The sequence below is a fragment of the Chironomus tepperi genome, unplaced genomic scaffold, assembly GCF_022539635.2.
Source record: "Chironomus tepperi strain 1889 unplaced genomic scaffold, CSIRO-AGI_Ctep_v1 contig_349, whole genome shotgun sequence".
Classification (NCBI taxonomy): Eukaryota; Metazoa; Arthropoda; class Insecta; order Diptera; family Chironomidae; genus Chironomus; species Chironomus tepperi.
Window position 1 is genome coordinate 26167 of NW_027226471.1, and position 22997 is coordinate 49163.

General features: G+C 30.1%; 6 protein-coding genes across 7 annotated transcripts; 3 read left to right on the plus strand and 3 right to left on the minus strand.

Annotated features, from left to right (window-relative positions):
• Positions 1 to 185: 185 nt before the first annotated feature.
• Positions 186 to 14007, minus strand: LOC139094039 (insulin-like receptor). 2 transcript variants are annotated; one of them, XM_070644920.1, is made up of 10 exons: positions 13736 to 14007; positions 8352 to 9075; positions 6578 to 6996; positions 6227 to 6511; positions 5381 to 6154; positions 4857 to 5301; positions 3731 to 4792; positions 3192 to 3666; positions 2986 to 3127; positions 186 to 2930 (listed from the first exon to the last, which is right to left on the minus strand). In XM_070644920.1, the coding sequence occupies exons 2-10, from the start codon at positions 8677 to 8679 to the stop codon at positions 2544 to 2546; spliced, it is 4317 nt and encodes a 1438-aa protein (XP_070501021.1). In that variant the 5' UTR covers positions 8680 to 9075; positions 13736 to 14007; the 3' UTR covers positions 186 to 2543. The 2 variants fall into 2 exon arrangements, with proteins under 2 accessions (XP_070501021.1, XP_070501022.1); XM_070644921.1 differs by lacking the exon at positions 13736 to 14007 and adding an exon at positions 10223 to 10362.
• Positions 14008 to 14380: 373 nt separating this feature from the next.
• On the plus strand, positions 14381 to 17688 carry LOC139094041 (ceramide phosphoethanolamine synthase-like). Its single transcript, XM_070644922.1, has 4 exons — positions 14381 to 14742; positions 15023 to 15880; positions 15938 to 16186; positions 16256 to 17688. The coding sequence occupies exons 2-4, from the start codon at positions 15260 to 15262 to the stop codon at positions 16481 to 16483; spliced, it is 1098 nt and encodes a 365-aa protein (XP_070501023.1). The 5' UTR covers positions 14381 to 14742; positions 15023 to 15259; the 3' UTR covers positions 16484 to 17688.
• A 325-nt stretch (positions 17689 to 18013) lies between these two features.
• LOC139094044 (histone H3) lies at positions 18014 to 18451 on the minus strand. Its single transcript, XM_070644926.1, has one exon. It carries the CDS (start codon positions 18422 to 18424, stop codon positions 18014 to 18016), a length of 411 nt encoding a protein of 136 aa, XP_070501027.1. The 5' UTR covers positions 18425 to 18451.
• Positions 18452 to 18797: 346 nt separating this feature from the next.
• On the plus strand, positions 18798 to 22825 carry LOC139094141 (histone H1B-like). The gene is made up of 2 exons (XM_070645081.1): positions 18798 to 19141; positions 22092 to 22825. Exons 1-2 carry the CDS (start codon positions 18835 to 18837, stop codon positions 22787 to 22789), a joined length of 1005 nt encoding a protein of 334 aa, XP_070501182.1. The 5' UTR covers positions 18798 to 18834; the 3' UTR covers positions 22790 to 22825.
• Positions 19820 to 20307, minus strand: LOC139094049 (histone H2A-like). The gene has a single exon (XM_070644931.1). The coding sequence runs from the start codon at positions 20251 to 20253 to the stop codon at positions 19876 to 19878; it is 378 nt and encodes a 125-aa protein (XP_070501032.1). The 5' UTR covers positions 20254 to 20307; the 3' UTR covers positions 19820 to 19875.
• Positions 20463 to 20923, plus strand: LOC139094048 (histone H2B). The gene has a single exon (XM_070644930.1). The coding sequence runs from the start codon at positions 20492 to 20494 to the stop codon at positions 20867 to 20869; it is 378 nt and encodes a 125-aa protein (XP_070501031.1). The 5' UTR covers positions 20463 to 20491; the 3' UTR covers positions 20870 to 20923.
• Positions 22826 to 22997: the final 172 nt, after the last annotated feature.

A 22997-nucleotide genomic window follows, 5' to 3' on the forward strand; every position in this document is an offset into this window, starting at 1 on the left:
AATGATTAGTTCTAACAAGTTTTTGTCCACTCGGATATAATTCCGAAAAGAACAAGTGACCAATTTATCGAAGTCTCAAGCCATGATCACAGAATGTATTAAAATAATTAGGAATCGAAGTGAAATTCCGCCGCCGATCCCCTTTGATTAGATTGCTTGCTAAGATTAGAATAAAAGTCAATTGATTCGTTTGTCATTTTTTTCTGATTTATTAAAGCTTTTTTTCGTTTAAATTAAAGATAAAGATAAAATTCAATACTAAAAATGGATTTTGATTTGAACTGAATGTATGTATTTTAACTTTTTCTCATTTTGTTTATTTTTACTAGGAAGGGAAACTCAGTCACATCTATTAGAAAGTATATTCTTTACATCTTTTTTTCCTTCTTGTTTTTTGTGCAAAAAATAAATTGTGAATAATATTTTTTTTTTCATAATTTTTTTTCTCATTTATAAATTTACTTTCGAATGTTAGCACACGCAATTTATGTATAAAACTAATCTTATGGTAATTTTTCTTGCATTATCCGTTGATGTTTTTCTTATCAGTTTTTATTTTTTTGTTTTTTGAAACTCATTCGAAAAACTTTTTTAATTAAAACTAAACAACAGTGCTATGCAAAAAATTTCAACTAATTTATCTCAAACTGATGCCTTTTTTTATCTACACTTAGAAACTTTTAGAAATTTATTTAGGATATTTGAAGATGTCATTATATGTATATCTTATTGAAAGCAATCAGAAATACATATTAGGACATCTTCAAAGAATTATCATAAAATTTCTAAATCTAGCTCATCTGCACCATCCAATTTTTCTAACATTCCGATTAAGAATATTTTATTCCATTACATTTATTTTTACTTCTTTAATCGATAAGATATTTGTTCAACTGAAATTAAATTCTTATTTGAAATTAGCATTTCAGGGATTCATATTTCTTTGTAGTTTTTCTATCTTTTTTCATACTCAGAGTAATACATTGATTACTCGGGAATTGAATCTCGCCATTCATTTGTCAATAATCTCTTATCTCTACAAATTTAAAAATGTTTATAGTATTTACATGGAAATTTAGAAGTATAAACTACTATATGAGATTTTTATAGTCAGATGCACAAGTCGGAGTAATTAATTAACTTTTTTTTTTTTGAATTTAAACAATTTAATGACAGAGATTATATACCAGGAGGAAACTGAAAAATTTCTATGAATGTATTCCTGTATCTTCCGTAACTTCATTATTGAATATATTCTGTTTAATATTATGAATTCATTTTTTTAAAAGTTAGAAAAACTACAAATTAATCGTATCCCAATAATAAGACAAAATTTAGTTTTTTTCCAGCTTCAACATTTCACATAAAATTTTCCCTATTCCATTGGAAATAAAATAAAAAAATATTAAATAAAAATTGAAGTAAAAATATCTCAAATAAGAATATTCAGTATTAATGTGGAGTGTCAAAGTTTATGTCACAGAACATAAAGAAAAAATATTTTAAAGCAGTCTGTCCAATTACATGGTTTTCTAATTGATGAAAAATCAATTTTCACTCTCTTAACCACAAGATAAAATGTTTGGGTAAACCAATTTTTCATCCATTAGATGGTAGATTAGTATTGTAAATTAATGTGTGATGATATGTTTCAATTATTAATATCTATTGACTAAAATGATTCATTCTTTGTTCAATTAAACTCTATTTTAAATTAGGTGGGTTTTTTGTGTAATTTTCATTTTTTTTAAATTCTATTTAAGTGCTATTGGCGTTATTAACAAATTAGCGGCATCAACATTTGACACTCGCATCATTTTTTTTCTTCTCCGTCTTCCTACATCATACACTTCATTTACATTAATATATTAAAAACAACAAAAAAGAATTAATTTTAAAAAAATTTGATCTAATTTCTATTGAAATATTATTAGAGTAAAAACAAGTTATCAAGATTTTTTAATTGCTTTGAGATCAATCGATCGAGATAATGAGAATTGCATTCTGTTTAATATGATTATTAGCCATATTCCTGATTTTTTAATGATTAAAAAAGAATAATGAAACTTTTTTTTTTTTGGCTGAATTAATTCGAATTATTATGGATGATTTTAAATTGATAAAATAAAATGAAAAATAAAGATCTTTTTTCGTCCATTTAATCTCAATCAATCGACCTCAATCAACATTATCCCTTGTAAAAGTTATCTTTAAATAAAGCAAACAGAAAAGAACAAAAAAATTTCAGCTAAAGTATTGAAAGGCTAGAAAAAGATATTAAACTAACTATATATTTTCATTATAAACATTTCCTTCCCATGAAATTTTTTGACGATTGTGCACTGTTTGATTTTTTTTTTTCTTTCAAAAAAGGTTCTTTTTGTATACAAAAACGTTATGATTTTTTTTTTTTTAATTTTTCCGAAATATAAATTTTGCTTCTCACACATATCAATTATAATTTTTTTTTTATATTATCTTCTTCGTCATATTTTCGGCGTTTAAGCGAGATAAAAAAATATTTAAAAATTCAAAAGTGGAAATTAAAGATCATCAAGTCGATGATGATGATGATGATTACTATTCACTTCTTCCATAAGGAAGTGATTCCCATCAATACTTGAAGTCTCTTCCTCATCTTGCCTTAATGGCGTTGTAACATCATCTGTTACAAGAACTGCTAATTCACCTTGATTCATTTGATGCCAAATATCTTGGCCTACAGGTGAATGAAAGAAGCTTAATTCCTGAAAACTACTGTTTACATCTTCAAGAAGCATTGCAATAATTTCCATAAATGATGGCCTTCCTGAGGGTCGGTGTTGCCAACAACGCCTCATCAGTTCATAAAGCTTGTCCGGACAATTCTCTGGACGTTCCATAACACCACCCTCAATAACATATCGTAATACTTGATCGTTTGACAGTCCCTGTAATATTAAAATTGTAGACATACTAAAATTGAAGTAATCATTATAATCATACCTGATATGGTTGCGATGCTAACGTTGCCATTTCCCAAACAACAACGCCATAGCTAAATACATCACTACTTGATGTAAATACGCCATCTTTTAAGCTTTCTGGTGCCATCCACCTAACTGGTAGAAGACCTTTAGTGCCTTTCCTATAAACAAAAAAAGAAAATATATAAATTCATTAGTTCCTCAAAAATGTTATTCAGAACTTACCTGTAATAATCTGTCTCATAAATATCTCTGGTCATGCCAAAGTCACCAATTTTGACGGTTAAATCTTCTGCCACCATGCAATTTCTTGCTGCTAAATCTCTATGTACAAATTTCTTAGCAGCTAAGTATGCCATTCCATCGGCAATTTCGATTGCCATTTGTAATATTCTCCTTAACGTCGGTGGTTGAGGAGATGGTTCAGTACCGTTATCATACTCAGGTCTATGTGAGCGTAAATAACCTTTTAAATCGCCATTTGCCATCAGTTCCATAATGACAAATATTGGCTGGCCTTGTGAAACAACACCAAGTAAATGTACAACATGCGAAGTGTCAAATTGTTTCATCACTGATGCTTCATTTAGGAAGCTTATTCGTTCCTTGTCAGTTGCACTTTCATTTACTGTCTTTATGGCGCATCTCACCTCTTCGCCAGTATTTTTGAAATCCTTTATTATGCCTTCATAAACCATACCTGGAATAATTTTAAAAAAAAAATTAATATTTTTAGTGTATTGATAAAAAGTCATAAAACTTACCGAAACTTCCGCATCCCAATTCTTGCAACTGAATGATTTGATCACGAGGAATTTCCCATTCATCTTGTCGATATGTTACACCCGCATAATCAGGATTAACAGTAGCAATTATCTTCATACTTGATATTGATGTTATGTACATACGTTTAAAGAAGTAGAACAGAACAACAACACATACGACGAAGACCAAAGAAAGTCCTCCAATAATATACCACATATTAAATGCTCCATGTTCTTTAATCACCACGTACTTTGATTTTGTGTAGTTTCCATTACCACCCAGTGATGTGGCCATAACATCGATGGAATAATTACCTGGCGTTAATGCTCTAATCACGAAAATATTTGAATTATTTAGCATGTTGTATGAAACACATCTTGTTTGGGAAACTGTGTGATCAATGTCAACACGTTTATATCGAATCGTGTATGTTAAAAGAAGACCATTAGGATCTTTAGGCGAATCCCATCTAACAACTACATCAGTCGTTGATGCATTCGGTAAGATTTCAGTAGTAAAACCAGGAATATCATCATTTGATGGTTCCCTAAATGTCGTTGCATAATAATTGACTTCATGACCACAAGCATGTGAATCTGGTGATTCAACTTCATCATCTTCTTTATCTCGACATGCACGAATACTAATTGCATAAGTCGTATAATGTTTAAGGCCTTTAATCTCGTACGATACCTGAGTGGGCATTATTTCATCATCGAAAAAGTCACTTGTGTTCCTTAAAGTATCAGGATCAATATGTGGGGGAGTTGGTTCTGCTAACTTTTCAGGAAATTCATCATTAACTTGACGTTTTGCTCGATCTTTCGGGAAAGCTTCAAATTCATTGTCTTGATGACGAACATATACAAAGTCTTGAATTTGATCTTCAAAATCATTTGCTGATTGACGATCTTCAATATTGTGTGGGGTTTGTTTGTCACATTTTGATGAACATGCTTTACAGTCACATGTTCCATCTGGAGCAATTAATGATGGCAATTTTGGTGTATCTTTTGTTGTATCTTTTGCTGGTGTTTGAGGATTAACAGATGTATCAAGAGCTGTAATGATATAAATTGATTTAGTCTAATGATCCAGGAACTACAGTCATTTTAAACTACTTACGTTCTTTACAATAATCTCGTTGAAATCTTAGGTTTTCATTTTGGTCGACGGCTTTTGCTCTTAATACATAATTTTTCAACCGACCATTAACTTTTTTCAATGTTTCCCATGTAACTTCAATACGATCAGGTCCAAGTGGTATCGCTTTAAACTTTTTCACAAGATCAGGCATATCGGGCTTTGTTGTAAAGTAACTTATTTCACTTTGTGCGCCAGTTTTTTCTGTCGCAAGGGTATATGCTTTAACATAATATGCATATTGTGTATATGGTTCTAATTTTGTTAATGGCTGTGATATTTTTTCACTATGAGAGAAGTCGTTTACGTCCTCTACACTCCAACCATCATTTCCACATGCGTCTCGTCCATCCCATAGTGTGACATTAGCATACGGTGCTGCGATATAGAACACAACATAGTTCAGCAGTGATCGTTCATCTTCCAACTTTAGAGTGTCCATGAAATAAATTAAAAGATTTCAGATTATAAAGATCAGTTTATCCTGAATTTTTTGAATAGTTTACCTTCAACGGATCCCAAGAAAGAAGTGCAGCTTGTGGATAAATATGCTCTACAGTAACATTTAATGGTGTGACGTTACATGGTGTCTTATCGCCATTTGATATTTTCGCTGTGTCATAGTTTTCAATAATTGTTGAAAGATTTGTATTTGGTGTTACACTCTTATTGGCAAGTTGTTCAATTTTATAGAAACAAAGCTTTGGATTAAAATGGAAAAATAGTTTTCCGTTTAGAATTTCAATTTTTTGTGATTCATCCCAGAGTTCTTGTAGATTATGATTTTCCCAAACGACAAGAGCATTTCTGCCTCCTTCCAAACGTTTTCCATGAATCTTTTTCAAATTCTTCAGAAATGACATTGACAGAATTGGATGAGAACGAGCAATTTTAAGGTACTCATTGATTTCCACTATATCTGATAGTGATGCTTCAAGTTCCTTAACAATATTTTTCCCTGATTCTGGATTTTTGGCGGTACCACGAATTTGAATTTCAAGTGGTCCATCAATAATAGAACATCCTTTTAGAGCTTGAGCTGTTTCAATGGAATCAACAATTGTTTTGACAACACATCGCTTTAGGCACGTCTCATTACATAGTTTGCATGTCATTTCCTTTCCAGTTCCATGTTTTGTGTATCTTGGTGGACATTCACGAATGCATCTTCCGTCAAATGGAATAAATGGATGCTCAGGACTGGATACACTGCTATCTGTAGGGTTTGATGTGTTCAAATCGTAACATTCATCTTTCGACAAGCAACGCCGTTCGAGATACTATAAATATGCACAAAAATAAACAATAAATATTTTAAATTAAAGTCAATTAAAGTTAATCATTTTACTTACAGCATATGTACCATTAGGACATGAATCCACACACTTAATATCTGGATATTTTCCTAAAGAAAACTTTTTGCATGCAACGCATTGTGATTTTTGGCCATCTTGACATCCTCCAATACAGTTTTTGTCACAACATGTACCGTTTGGTGAACAAGAGATACCTGGTTCACAGTTGGTACATAATCGCTGACAATGATTAACACTCCAGCAATATGTTGTCTTTCCATCAAGTGATTTTGGGCAATTTTCAGATGGACAATTTGCACAATGAGACGGCAACTTATTTTTCTATGAATTAATGAAAAATTAATTTTAATCTGCTGTTCATCTTTAAAATCTATAAGAAAATATTACCTCGAGATAAGGTTCGCCATACATAGAGATAATTTTTTTCCACTGAATTGTATGTGTGAAACACATTTGCTCATTTTTCTCAATTCTCACATTTCCTCTCTCGACCTCCAATAAATTTTTAAGACCGATTTCCGATAACTCCAGCATCTCGTAAATAATAAGCGCATAGTCCTTAAATAAATCTTTTCCCCTAATGACGGCCAAATTTGGAAATAATTGATCTAGACTCGTAAAGCCACCGATTCGATAAAGCATCAAATAACCGGTAATTTCGACAAGATCAGGAAATGTTATATTGGCGACATCTTTTGTTGTAATTTCGTCCATGAGAAGTATTGTTACAGATCCCTCTACAACTCGACATCCTGCTAACGCATGAATTTTTACCAAATCGAATCTCGCATCGATAGATTTACAAACTAGAAGAAATAATGAAAAAAAGTATAAAATAATTACTTAATTGCTAATTGTTTTGTTGAGGAAATAAATGAATAAAAGTAATCAAGCATTTATGCTTACGAACTTTACAAAACAATTATTTGATATACTTTAAATAAATATTATTGTGTTTCAGAATCAGCATTTTAGTCAAGTTACTCTATTAGTAATATATAAGTAGTGGTTCAGTTGATTTGATAATTATTTGCCTAGTTGAATTAAATTGTGCCTAGTTTTCATCCCTTCAGCTTGCACTGCATTGTTTTTTCTCAAGAAAATAAAAATCACACACAACAAAATTTTTGCAATTTATGAAAACAAAAAACAACTGATTCAGTGTGATTCAGTAATCATCGTTTTTATTTACTATGCATTGCTAGTCGAAGGAAAATTCATTTTTTATGACTGATTTTTTTCGAGCTATTTTAATAAATTCATTAGTGAGATATGTTAATTATTAATTCCAGTGATGGGTAATCATTGTGCCTCAGCTCACTAGTTTATCATAAGGTTATCGACTTTAGCCTATAGTTTGCCAATTTGGGTGAATCCAAATATTTTTTGATTTTTATTCACTGAACAGGAGTGAAGCCATGATTTTTTTAGGGATGTGGATGGTAGATTGAAGTTTTTTGATATGGATCGCAAACATTTAGGGGATTCTGGAAGTGCGATAACATTGGAGAAAATCCAACTATTATTAATAGTGGTCATTTTGTTTATGAGTGTGCACAATTTGCATCGCAATAAATTTAAGCCAAGTTTTGTGAGCAAACAAAAGAAAAATTGTAAACAATATTTTTCTCACTTTTACACTCTTATTTTATTATTTTTTGTTTTGTAAAGTATGACTATAAATGCACAATGCAATGTATCTGATATCTGCGTTAGCAATTAGCTTCAACATCCAATTAAGAATGGGAAATGTTAAAAAATCTTTAAATTTTTAATGTACTTTATTGACATCTAAACTCTATGAAGCCTTCGAATGCAAAATATGATTTTTAACTGATTCCATTTGTTGGACTAAATTATACTGACATTGTTTCTCATATTAATATTGTGTTTTCATGTCAAATATCTTGAACTTTTTTTGTTCGTCAACATCAATTTCAATAGATTTTAAATCAAATTTAAATTTAATTATGATTATGATTTAATCGAATACTATAATAAGGAACTTCTAAATATTTCACAGCTTTATAATTTTCAAGTTCAGCAAAATGTAACTACATTTCTCAGATACACGAAGCAACTAATCTGCATGATGATGCACCTCAGAAAAGGACGTTAAACTTAATCAAATTATTATGAATAATTGTAAATTTGTACTTACTTCCATCGTTTGGCAATGCTGGGGGATTTGGTGTTGAAAGCATTTCTTCTTCAATAGCTCTCTTCAATCGATCATCACCCGCAACACCATTGATCAATATTGTTAAAATTAAAGTTAGTAATGTGCACAGTAGAAGAAAACTCTTATTTACATGTCCCTTATCACTAAATCTACATCTTATGCTATAACTACTTTTATGTAATGATGGTGGACATGTTGAATTTTCATTGCCTTCATCATCACTATAATCAGGTGGTTTTCTTCTCTTAAAATATCCACGTGGTAGATGATATGATGTGTAGTCGTGATTATTGATGGCTGATGACATTTTTAACTTTTTGTTTTGTTTTTTATTCCTTTATTTTAATGATTTTAATGATTCACTATGTAATATTCCTTAAGATTTTTTTTTTTTTTTTCGTTTTTAATTTGTATCCTAGACTTTAATGTAACAATTTATTAATTTTTTAAGCCAAAACTGATTTTTTTCTTTAAAATTTTGAAAGTTTTCCATCATCATTCAACTTTTCCAGTTTCTTTTCATCATTCCATGAAATTTTACTATCTTTTGACACTCATTTTTATCACTAAATTTTTACTATCCTTATTTTATTTTCCGATAATTCATGTATAGCAATTATCATAAGAAGAGATGGTAAATGACAGTAGAAATATGTTACAATATTCTCAGCTTTTGTAGAGACTTGTTCAATCTCCCGATCTCCTGTAGAACAAAATGAAAAATGAAAAAAAAATAAGTTCAACTCGAAAAAAATAACTGAGCGACAAGTGAATATATATATCAACTTTTCTCATTAAATTGTTAATCGAGAGACAACAATTTGTCCATATATTATTGAGTCACAAGTTTCTACTTAATTTAAGGTTTTTTTGTATGATAAATTTTTAATTAAGAATTCATATCACTGTTTAATTTAGTTCATTATATGCGTCATTATAATATCTCCAATTCTAAATGCGCTTTATTTAATTACACATGTGGCAGTAAGCTCAAATACAAAACATTCACTTATTGTTGTGCGCTTTAAATATTCAACAACTATAGCGCAATCAATTTGTCAATATTAGAGATTGATTGGGTGAGTAGCGTAATTTGCGATATGAGATCATGACCTTAGCCATGCAAAGATTGAAAATATGTATTCGTTTTGATCTTATATATATATCTTTTGAGAATATACGACAAGAAAAATTTGTGACACATTGAGGGTTGTTTGTCCGAGCAAATGATTATACTTATATTTTTCATCCGAATGGAAATGACTCGACACGACGATTTTTTTTTATGTCTATATATATTTAGTTTAGTGTACAGATAGATTTTGAAATAATAAAAAATAAAAACAAGATTTTAAAATAGATTCATTGTATTTTTTTTTCTAATAAGTATTAGACATCCTAGTCATAATTAAAACGCATTTTTTAATTCACATGGCAATTACTGTTGTTTTTATAGTGAAGTGCATGGAAAATTACAAAATGTATAGTTTTACACGTGATTACAGAATAAAGGGCTCGTGCGAAGCTCCTCAGACAGACTTTTTTTTAAATCATATTCTGAACACATTCTTTAAATTGATTGATACAAATTGTTGACATTTTCAAGCAATTAAAATTCAGAATTATATCAATCAATTGAAGAAATTTGATTAAATTTATTTATTTTGAAGGGAGAACAGCACAGAAAACAATCTCGAGAATGACCATGTGCAGCCCACGCTGTATTCAGTTTTTAATTGAATCTGATCTGCAATCGTCTCGAAGCACAATTTTCATTTCTGTTTTTTTGGGACGATTGTGAGATTTTTTTTTTTTTCATGAAAAATAAATTGAATTTTTAAGGTCATTACTTTTTTCAAAATGCACTCCACTAAAAACCACATTCACTGATATAATTTGTTCGTTAATCACTTCTTGGGACATTATCACTTCTTAAAATATCTATTACTACTCTTTTTACTCTTAAATGGCAAATTCATTATTTGTTTTGATTTTTTTTGTACTTATCATCATCACTTACGATTTGATATATAAAAAAAAGAGCTTGAAAGGAAGAAAAATGTTTTACGTCGCAATAATAAGAAAACAAAATGTTCTCGTGAGAAAAAAATTTTCTGTGTGCGAGAGAAGGAGAATGAATAAAAAAAAATTCACTACTGAGACACAATATACCTGTATGCGTGCGTGAATGAGACGATTTTATGTATACATAATCAAAAGTGTATTTAATAATTTAAATATTATGAAGTTATTATTATTTAATTTATGTATTACTCAAATGTAAATAAGGGATGATCATGCAATATTGAGTTTACTTTGTATTTATTTTAAAAATAAAATGCGCAGATATGTTTATATCATTAATGCAGTGCCTTACAAGCATTTAATTTATATTTCAACCCCGAGCCACACAAATTAGGAAGGTCCTAAATTTGTCTACCATATGGACATGCCACATGGATGGGGTTCCAATTTGGTGTTAACAAAATAGCTTTAGCGGCTATTTCAATTGTGCCACTCGGGAACCAAGTATCACATTACAATTATATACAATTTTTATATTGACAAATATTACTTTTTCTCATTCGTTGTTCTCAGTGTTTTTTGTAGAATTTACATTCTAATAAATTTTAATTTACTGATTAACTTTTATTGAAAATTATTTAACTGATTCGAAATGTAATCTTAATGGACACAATTTATTAGCAATGGTAAAAATTCTGATTTGAAAAATAGATCGCAAATTATACCTTTAAATATCAACATATATTAAAATTGATGGTGAAATTCACGATTAATAAGTATTACATTTGATTCGAGGTTGTTGAATTTTATTTTTGGAAAATAATAATATTTTGTAACAATAGCCATTTAAAGTTTCGAGTAAGCAATATTTTCATGAAATTATACAAACTTTAGCAATAAACAAACCATGAGTCATAATAATTTCGATTCATAACTAGTTAGTTCCACATGCACTTGCACAAAATTCAAAGGATTTAAATGGAAATTTCCTTTTAAATAGCCATTCAATTCAGTATCAAAAAAAAAAACACTTATTATGACTTTGAAAAAAGTAAATTTTGAAGTTAAAATATTTACACTAGAGTGTTTCACGCGATACGTTATCACTGGATATATTTTGTGTCTTACTGTAAAATTGACTTATTCAATAATAAGAAATGTGTGATCAGTATGAAGCACATGAGTACATGACGTATTTTGTGTGACGATAGTTCTATTTTTCCTCTTTTGGAACTAAGTGATGTAGAGAAAAAAGTAAGCACACAAAAAATTAGTTTAAAAAAACATTTACTATTGTAAAATTTGACATTATTTTCCGCGGAATTACCTGATTTACAATGTTTTGCTTGATTTTACAACAACACTTTTTCAATGTAGCCAAAATTAAAAACAAGAATAGAATTTATATACGCAATGTTTCAATAACAGAGCGCTGAAGACTGAAGTTGTAGATAATCTACGTTATGTTGATGTCGTGTAAAATTTTAATCTTTTTGATAAGAACTAAGCTAAAATAAATACTCAACAATTCTAAGGCCGTGATTTCATTGAAGAAATATAAAGTCTCAATTCCTCAAATGTTGTTTATAATAATTCTGATCAGCATATTTACTAATTATTATTATTATATTATAAGAAAGTGCGCATGTAATCCTATTTGTTTGTGAATTAAAGTTGCTTTATGTATCAAACGAATGACTAATGTTACAAAAGTCTATACAGTATTTAACCGCAGTGCTTATCTGAGTGATGAAAAAGCAATTTTAAGAAAAAAAAAAAAATTTTAACATACAGCATATTTTTTTGTGAGTGTCTTTATTTTTGATTCAGAAAAAAAAAAGTTTAATGCCCATTAATACATACTAGATCTTTGCTCTGAAAATATAATTCGTTTTAATCAGCAAATGCACACGCGAATTATTCTTTGCTCAATACGAAATGAATCAAAAATAAGAAGCAGGAAAAAATCTGCAGTCAAATAAAAATCAACGTATAATATACATACATCATGTGGCTGCAGCAAGAACAACAACACCAAAATTAATTTTCTGTGAATGCTTCTTCATATATATTTATATATGTGAAAGTTTCGTCTGCGTTTCGCACACAAGCGCAGGTTCAATGAACGTGTGTAAAAATAGAAATTTCTTTGCCGCGCTTTAAACCAATACAATTGCATGACACAAAATAAAAATCATACATACAACATATACATATATTCTTCTTCTGAACATCTCATAGTAGTAAGTGAAAAAAAAATCCGACATTCCATTCCCGAGGTTTTATGAATGAAAAATACTTTTGACGTTGTTGTTGTTTTGCTGTTTTTCTTTTTTAAATTCCATTGATAAAAAAATTGAAATTGTACTTCTAAATAATTTCTCTTATGTGTTGCAAAAGCTGATTAGCTTTTATCAATGCATTCTTTATTTATCAAAAACCTTTAAATTTTTCTTGAGAATTTTTTAAGTCACCAAATAACGTTTTGGTATATATATTCGACACAACACAACACAAAACAGTATAAAAGAAGAAAATGAAATGTTTTTCAATTAGTCACGTTATACAAAAAAGCAAAAGAAATTATTTGACCATAAAATTCTCAAGGGTATATGGCACATATTTCCTATATTTTCATCGAAGAAAAACTACACATTGTGGTGAATTGTTATTGCTTTAATTTTGCACTATCTCACTCATAGTCTTTCATCGTTGTCTAGTAGAATATAATAATACCTCACTCACTTGACTAGTTGTACAACTGTGTGCGTTTGTATTCTACATATATTGTAATTTTTGTGACGCATACACAAATTATTAGACACTCGTAAATTTTACGTCGTTGTTTACAACTTTTTTTTTTCTTCTATTCTTCTCCCTATCTCTTTTGCTCACTCTCTCACTCTCTCTTTCTCTCTCCTTTTCTCTTTCTCTTCTCTTTTAAGCCGCGCTTGGAATGTGTAAGTGAAATGGAAAGAGCGCGACGAAAGAAAATAAAAAATGGGGCTGGCATTTGTTGTTGTAAAATGTGTGTCTCTCTATGTCATTTATATGAATTTTTGTCATTTTTGTACATTTTTAATCAATTTTTGCCACTTTTCACTTATTTTAATGTCCTAGATGCCAATATAAAGCATTTTATATACAAAATTTGTTGTTTGTAGGCATAAAATTTTACGAAAAATTTCATGAAGCGTGCGGCGCGTGGAAAAATATTTTCATCGAATGAATAAAAATAATCCTTCTCATGTGATTTTACATGACGGGAAGTTGATTATGTCACTGATATGAATACTTTATTTATCAATTTAATTTAAAAATCACTATTTTTTCATTACCATTTACTGAATATCGTTAAATTTTTTCCTTATTTTTCTCACAAAAAATTGTTTTTGTTTTGAAAAATTTTCTTCTCTTTTTTCCACTTTTATTCTTTTTGCTATAATTCGTTATGATTGCAATTTTCCACTTCTATAACACTTTCATAGACTTCGGAAATTCGCGAACTAAAATTTTTTCACATTTTAGATAAATAAACTAATTTTTTAGACAACAAAAATTAGTAATAAAAATTTTTTACAACTCTTTTTTCTTTTTACGTCGCGATGATGAGTTGCTCATTTATTTTTCTACTCTTCGTCGACTGACTTGACCAAGTGTAGGAAACTGTGAACTGAGCTACAGACAATCAAACGACTAACAAGTTGGATAGAGACGTGATTTAAATTTAAAAGCCATGCAACTTACTTTTAACGGTTTTTTCAACAATTTGTGTATGACACTTAAATGCTAATTCCCATAAATTGAAGGAATTGCTGGATATTAATTTTTCAAAAAATATATAATTAATTAATTTAATATTGTAGAATAAAACTACATACGTTAAATTGTGAAAAAATGCATATCATAGAGTTCCGAAGCGCGTTCTAAATTTCACTAGTTCCGCAACTGTCTTCAACTTTTCCAATAGTCGACACTCGCACAAATAACGAAAAAAAAATTTATTTTCCATTCTCAGAATGAAAACATATTTTATATTTTTACTGAACTGATATTAAATTATTATCTATATGGCCATTTATTTAAACGAAATCTATTTACAATTCATCGACAAATATAAGTAAATTAAATATGAAATAAAAAAGTTTCCGGGAAAGTAATTAAATTAAGGAGGAGAAGAAATCAAAAAGCGCAAAATTATTATTGTGCTATATCTACATGTCATATTAAAACAATTAAATTGTTATCTAAAAGAATTTCTATTTAAACACAACACAGTGATTCTGAATAAATTATCAATACGCAATTTGGATAAGAGAGAAAATTTTTTAAAAAATAGTCACAAGTAAGTTGAGCAGCAAAAATCCTTGACTTTTGGAATTCTTTCTTTATTGATTTATTAATTTAATTAAATTAATTTAAATTTGATTTATTAAATTAGACAAGTCGAAATAGATTTGATATTTTTGAAAATTAAAAGAATATTTTGGAAGTGGAAATGAATCTTGTTACTAAGACTTTTTTGTTGTTAGAAATCTATTAATCATTAATAAATCAAAGTAATACATTTCTTTATTAATATCGATCCACAATATAAAGTAATCCATTTATTTTTTTAATTTTAGAGTAGAATTCATGATAATTTAAGCATCACGGATTTATTTTGGACTATACAAAGGACAGATTTGAATTTTTAACAATTCAAACAAGCAAATGTGCCCTTGAATATTAAAACAGATACAAAGTTAGAAAAGAAATAGTCATGAATTAGCATGACTGATTTTGTACTAAAAAACATAACATCAACAATATTGAATTTAAATCACAGTCATAAAAGTATTGGTTTAACATTGTAAAAAAAGATGATTGGTCCAAGTTCATCGATCAGTAAACTTCTGCTAACACTTTTAATACTCTTGATATTCCTTTATATTTACCTCGATGTAAATTTATATCTCCGCATGCAAAACTATCCTATTGAACGGAGTGTTCTTATTAATACATCATACTCGCTCACACTACCTTCATCAACGGAATCAGTATCTGTAATAAATTATAGTGATGTCACGTGGATTAATTGTCATATAAATCCATTATGCGATGTAACTGTCAAAGCTCTGATGTTGGACCATACAAATCATTACATCTTTGCTCCAATGGCAACAATATTCGATGACCTTGTTGGATTTAGTAAACATGATGTGATTACACCAAATATGATTTCATTTTTTCATGTTTTTGTGGCAATTCTGGCTGGACGAATGGTTGCAAGTGATAGCTTATCATTCAGACGATTTGGTGTCGTACTTTTTCAAGTTAGGACTTTTCTAGATGATCTTGATGGACATGTAGCAAGAGCAAAAAGACACATTCGTGGAGAAAGAAGTGAAATTGGAACAATGGGGTATTATGTTGACGGATTATGTGATGGTTTAGGATGTATTGCACTAATGATTGGAGTGTTTTGCTTTTTAAAAAATAATGTGAGTCTTAATTTCTCTTAATTAATTTTAAATTTAATTAAAAAATCAACATTTTAGCCTCCAAGACGTGGTTATACACAACTTCAATCAATCATCCCAGTTAATGACTCAAAATCATCAGAGTCAGGTGTAATTTATAAAGTCAAAGTGACGACGAAAAAGGTAGCTAGAAAAGTTGGCTATTTTTCTGCAGCTTTACTGCTTAGCTCAACAGCATGGAATCGGTATATTGCATATTATCAAGATATTCTCGAGAAAAATGACGTTACCCCTGGACAATTTGCTAGACAAAATTACGCTATGAAGGTAACTTTGTCATTTTTATGTTCAGTACATTAAACTAATTATTTCTTTTATTTTATGTTCTGCAAACAGTCAACATGGTTCTTTATTGTAGCGTGGATGTGGAGAATTGTCAATGTTCATGCACTTCTACATCTGCTTTTGTTAGGTATTTTCTGTGATAAACTATGGGATTTTTTGAAGGTCATGCAGTATTCGTGCTTTATAATACTACTTGTTGTCATTTGCGGAACGGAGCTACATTTATGGGAAGCACAAAAGTTTGTGTTTAAAACACTTGTGAGCAGTGGAAATATTTGAAGATAAATATTCTGCATAAACGATATTAATATGAAGGAGCACATTGCACGATTTGTTCATTAAATTTTATACTGCTAGATGTAAATACTATAATTGGACATGAGAATAATTTTTTACTGTGCGTTAAGCAAAAAATTGCTTAAAATAAGCCAAATATCACTTTTTTAAAATTTTCGACCAGATTCTCATACATTTATACCAGTTACTTTTTACAAATTTATAAGCTCGAAATCGAAATGTTTAAAAGTAAGATGCTTGATTTTTAGAGTAATTGAATCTCAAACGCGAATTTCCAAAAATTAATTAAGAATTTCAAAAATCAAGAGAATCTCTTGGAATCTCATATAGTTGGGAAAACTTATTGAAAATTGCCATATTACCAAAATGAAGAACCTTTTATTCTTCGAACATTTAATGACTATGATTATAAGAATTACCTAAAAACCAAAAAAGTATTCCAAACCTAGTCAAAAATATTTCTCATGTAATTATCACGAATATGTCAATACCAACTTGCCATTTCCAGTATAAATGTTTAATTTTTACATCTAGCATGCCTATGCAGGGATTTATTTTTACTGTAAATTATTTCATTGATTTAATGTTCTTATGTTTGGTGCTTCGGTGCTCCTTCGATACTAAATTGAGTATGTATGTATTTAACAACAAGCAAATGAATCACTGATATAGAAATAATATATCATAAAATCTATTTGAGAAATTAAAAGTCTATAAAGTCTATCTATAAAGTTGTATATAAAAAATTAATATTAATTCTTAAACTATTCATGATTGCAGTTGAATTCATGTAAAAAAAATATATCAAATATTCTTATGAGTACAGTTTTCCATAATTGGACTTAGAAAATTAAATGTTTTACAGACTCGCACATTTTGAAAAACATGAAGCGTGATGAAATTCCTTCACAAAACTCGATTTAATGCACGTGGATGATATTGAATTAATCAAAAATTTATCAAAAACTTGTACTCATTTAAACACTAATCTACATTCTTGATGTGATCCACATGTGTGAAATATTGAATAGTTACATAATAAAACATGTTGAAAATTTAACGATGGAAGAGTTTTGAAGAAAATATTTTTCGATTTGAAGTTTATTAATGGAAAAAGAATTTTTTGCATATACACAAAACAGCATATTTTTAATTGTAATAAATTTGTTTATGAATTTAATAATTTATATTGTTCTTTTTACTAACTTTACTTATCTCAGACGAAAAAGTTGTTGCGGTAATCTAGCTGTTTATTTCAGACAAAAATCATCATCCATACTGGAAAGCTCATCAAAGAAGCAGGTAGGGCACCTAAATATTGCAGGTACTTACTTTGTAAATTTTTTGAAAATTTAAGATCATTAATTAATTCAAATCTGATCTAGTCATGAAAAACAGCATAATCCTACGTAAAACAATAAAAATCGATAATAAAAATTTCTTCTTTTCATGTGAATATTTTTGGTGGTCTTGAAAAAGACCGTTCAAATAAATGTAGAATGATGTAGGAATTTATGCACGTTCACCACGGATACGACGGGCTAGTTGGATGTCCTTTGGCATAATTGTGACACGCTTGGCATGGATAGCGCACAAGTTTGTGTCTTCGAATAAACCGACGAGGTAAGCTTCAGATGCTTCTTGTAAAGCCATGACTGCTGATGATTGGAAACGCAAGTCAGTCTTGAAATCCTGAGCGATTTCACGAACAAGACGTTGGAATGGCAATTTACGGATCAACAATTCAGTTGATTTTTGGTAACGACGGATTTCACGAAGAGCGACTGTACCTGGACGATAACGATGTGGCTTCTTTACTCCTCCGGTTGCTGGTGCTGATTTACGGGCAGCCTTTGTTGCCAATTGTTTACGTGGTGCCTTTCCACCAGTTGATTTACGAGCTGTCTGCTTTGTACGAGCCATTTTATTTTTGAGGATTTACTTTTCGATTTGAAATACAAACGAGAAATGATGCGAGAGCGAGAAATGAGTCCCCTTTATATATGATTACTATGGCGCGCATATGTGTTTATGTGGTGGGGAGAGACAAATTCAGGGGAAATGAGAAGTTTTTGATCAATTTGTTGAATATCATTTAATTTAATTAATTAAATATCTCGAATTGTTATCAAAAAGTTTCATATTGTTTTGATCCAAGTATTAAGGTGCATAAAATTAATTAAACTATTTGAAATGACAGGAAATTGATGTAAAACTGATGAGAGAGGGGAAGGTGAGAGAATGTATATAAAGAGAGTGAATTTCATGAATTGGAATCATTCAAGTTTTACGTTTTCTCGTGTAAACAAGTAAGAATATATTAAAAATACAAAATGACTGGACGAGGTAAAGGAGGAAAAGGTTTAGGAAAAGGAGGCGCAAAGCGTCATCGTAAAGTTCTTCGTGATAACATCCAAGGAATCACAAAACCAGCTATTCGCCGTTTGGCTCGTCGTGGTGGTGTCAAGCGTATCTCAGGCTTGATCTACGAAGAAACCCGTGGTGTCTTGAAAGTTTTCTTGGAAAATGTCATCCGTGATGCAGTCACTTATACTGAACACGCCAAGAGAAAGACAGTCACAGCTATGGATGTCGTCTATGCATTGAAACGCCAAGGACGTACTCTCTACGGTTTCGGAGGTTAAATTACTTCAATCCATTATCATCAACAACTTACATCAAATGGTCTTTTTCAAGACCGCAATTTGAATTATTAAAGAAAATTATTTTAATTTATTCGTATATGATCATTTTTAAATCAATGATATTTAGTTGCTGTTTGAAATATATTCTTTCATGTTTAGCTATCCATTTCTCCCTAATATATAATGTCAACTTGAACAGTTTGCGCTACTTTGTACATTTTGGTTTTCGAAAATGGTCGCCTGGAAGTTGTTTTTATTATATCCCTCAACGTACTTATCTCGGCATAAAAGTCGATCAATTGTTTTGTATTTAAGCTTTATATATCTAGACATTTGGTCATTTTCAGATTCTGATTTAATACCCGTAGGTCCATAGCCATAAAATTCACATAGAAACATGGCTACAGTAAGTAAGCAAGTAATTGATATTAAATTTATTTTTTACAACTTAAATCGAAAATTTATGGTTTTAAGAAAGTTCTCTGTAAGTTATTAGGCAAGCATAAACATTTCTCTAATACAGTTATACTAAATGTGAATTACTGTAAATTATGTTATTTGGATTCCTAGGTTGGGTCATAATATTTTACATTAATTTTGTTTAATAAATGCTAAAAAGTGAAATTAATTTAAGGCTACGAAATTAAAATTTGTTTTTCTTTGGAAATTAAAATTTGTCGTCCTTAAAAGGACGGTTTATAGCTGTTTGAAGGCATATAGTTGATGAATTTAAGCTTTCTTTGATTCGGTCTTCTTTGGCAACAAGACGGCTTGAATGTTTGGTAAGACACCACCTTGTGCGATTGTTACTCCGGATAAAAGTTTGTTCAATTCTTCGTCATTACGGATGGCCAATTGCAAGTGACGTGGGATAATTCTTGTTTTCTTGTTGTCACGAGCAGCATTTCCTGCCAATTCAAGAACTTCAGCAGCCAAGTATTCCATGACGGCAGCTAAATATACTGGAGCTCCAGCACCAACACGTTCAGCATAGTTTCCTTTACGGAGAAGACGATGGATACGACCAACTGGGAATTGTAATCCAGCACGGTTTGAACGTGACTTTGCCTTTGCCTTAACTTTGCCTCCTTTACCACGGCCAGACATTTTTTCAATAGATTATTTGGTTTTGTTTTGTACGAGAAAGTTTAAGAACCAGAGATGATTCGATACTGAGTTGTGTGCTGAAAAATGTGCAGGTATTTATACAAATTTTGAGAGCGGGAAAAATAAGAGGCGTGGCCTATGCTACATGGAGAGAGAAAATGTATATAAAGAGAGACAAAAGTAACAAGGGTAATCAGTTGTATTCTGAATTTTATTCAAAACACTTCATAAAGTAAAAATGGCACCACCAAAAACAAGCGGAAAAGCTGCAAAGAAAGCCGGAAAGGCACAAAAAGCAATCTCAAAGGATGACAAGAAGAAGAGACGTCATAAGCGTAAAGAATCATACGCAATCTACATCTTCAAAGTCTTGAAGCAAGTTCACCCAGACACTGGTGTCTCATCAAAGGCAATGAGCATCATGAACAGTTTCGTCAATGACATTTTTGAACGTATTGCTGCTGAAGCCTCAAGATTGGCTCACTACAACAAACGCTCAACAATCACAAGTCGCGAGATCCAGACTGCTGTTCGTTTACTCTTACCTGGTGAATTGGCTAAGCACGCTGTCTCAGAAGGAACAAAAGCCGTCACAAAATACACATCATCCAAGTAAATTGCTTTCTACGTTTCATCGCATATCCCAAATGGTCTTTTTCAAGACCGCAAATTAATTTATGAAAAGAGAAAAATTTTAATTAAATCAGACCTCCTCATTCCAGTTTTTTTAAAATATAAAATTTACTAAAATTCGAAAATAACCTAAAAATGATTCTGTATATATTATTATAAAAATATTTTTAAAAATAAAATTAATTAAATTAAAATTAAAATAAATATGTTTTTAAAAATTTAAACTACATGTGAATTTTATTTCTAACTTATTGCTCTACCTAAATTTGTTATATTAGACATTGTTCTTTGTTCTTGATTTATGCATATTACTGATGACGCATTTTGTTTGCATAGATAAATTGGAGAATCATAACTTTGACTCAATTGTGAAATTTTTCATGTAAATTTCAACTTAAATTAACTAAAAAGCATGATTTGAAATAAATATTTGTAGTAAATTTGAAATTTTAACTCAGCCTTCCTATACAAAGCTTCTACCACTTACTTGACATACCTTATTCAATTTGTATGAATCTGACATTTTGTATGAAGAATTTTATAAATTAATTTAATTAATAATGTTGCTGTTAATTTGTCAAAATTTAATTTAATTTAAGTATATTGACAAATTTCTACAATTTAGCACATAATTCAATTTCACAAGACATGGTTAAATTAAAGTTAAATTCATAAAATTTTATCGCATAAATTTTCAAGCACTGAGTACTCATCATTATTTTAGTTGGTACCTGTCTTTGGTTAAGTTAATTAATATTTTGAGATTTTTAACTTAATTTTATAAATCTACAATAAATAAACTTTCATTGAGTGAAAATCTCATGAAAAAAGTCAATTTGGTTCAAAAGTTATTGACAATTAATTAAAGAAATTTCCGAAATTTTTCACAAATTTTGACTTTAAGTGTTGTTTTTTAGCTATTATTAATTTAATTAAGGAATTCTAAAATCAGCATTTGAGAGAAATTTCATTTTAAAATAAGATTCAAAAAAGATTTGAAGTCACTCGATGAAAGTTTGCGAAAAAATTAACAAATTTTGAGATCGACGCAGAAGTTTACGAGGGAAAAATTTCCAACAAAAATTGAGCGCGAGGCTTCGTTTCCATTCACATATCATAGTAGAGGGACTATTGAATTACTGTATTTCTCATAATATTTTCAATTCGAAAATTATTTTTATATAAACAAATCAAGTGAAATAAAATAAAAATGTCTGACCCAGCAGTAGAAGTCGCACCAGTTCCAGTTGCTTCACCAGCAAAAGCAAAGAAGGAGAAGAAACCAAAATCCGACAAGCCAAAGAAACCAAAGGCACCAAGAACTCATCCACCAGTTAGTGAAATGGTTGTCAATGCCGTTAAGACATTGAAGGAACGAGGTGGTTCATCTGTTCAGGCAATCAAGAAATTCCTTGCTGCTCAATATAAAGTTGATGTTGACAAATTGTCACCATTCATCAAGAAATACTTGAAATCATCCGTTGAAAAGGGACAATTATTGCAAACAAAAGGTAAAGGAGCATCAGGATCATTCAAATTGCCAGCAGCAGCCAAGAAAGAAAAGGTTGTAAAGAAGGTTACTGAGAAGAAACCAAAGAAGGCCGCTGCCAAGCCAAAGAAAGCTGGCGAGAAGAAGGTAGTTAAGAAAACAATTGCCAAGAAACCAAAAGCTGCTTCAGCCACAAAGATCAAGAAGCCAGTTGCAAAGACCACAAAAAAACCAGCAGCAGCAAAACCTGCAGCCAAAAAGGCAGCACCAAAACCAAAAGCTGCACCTAAACCAAAAGCCGCTAAGCCCAAGAAGGAGGCCAAGCCAAAGAAGGCTGCAGCACCAAAAGCAAAGAAACCAGCAGCAGAGAAGAAGCCAAAAGCTGCCAAAAAACCAGCAGCAAAGAAAGCATAAATTTAATATTTATACTTTAATAGCTGATATTCAGCAATCACCTCAAAAAAGTCCTTTTCAGGACTACAAAATGTTATTCGAAAAAGAAAAATTTATTTTTAATTCCAATTTCTATTTTAGCTTTTCCTAAATTAATAAAAATTCTGTGATATCACCTCTAAATATGTATCATATTTGTGAGTGAAATTATGAATCCTACATACTCATC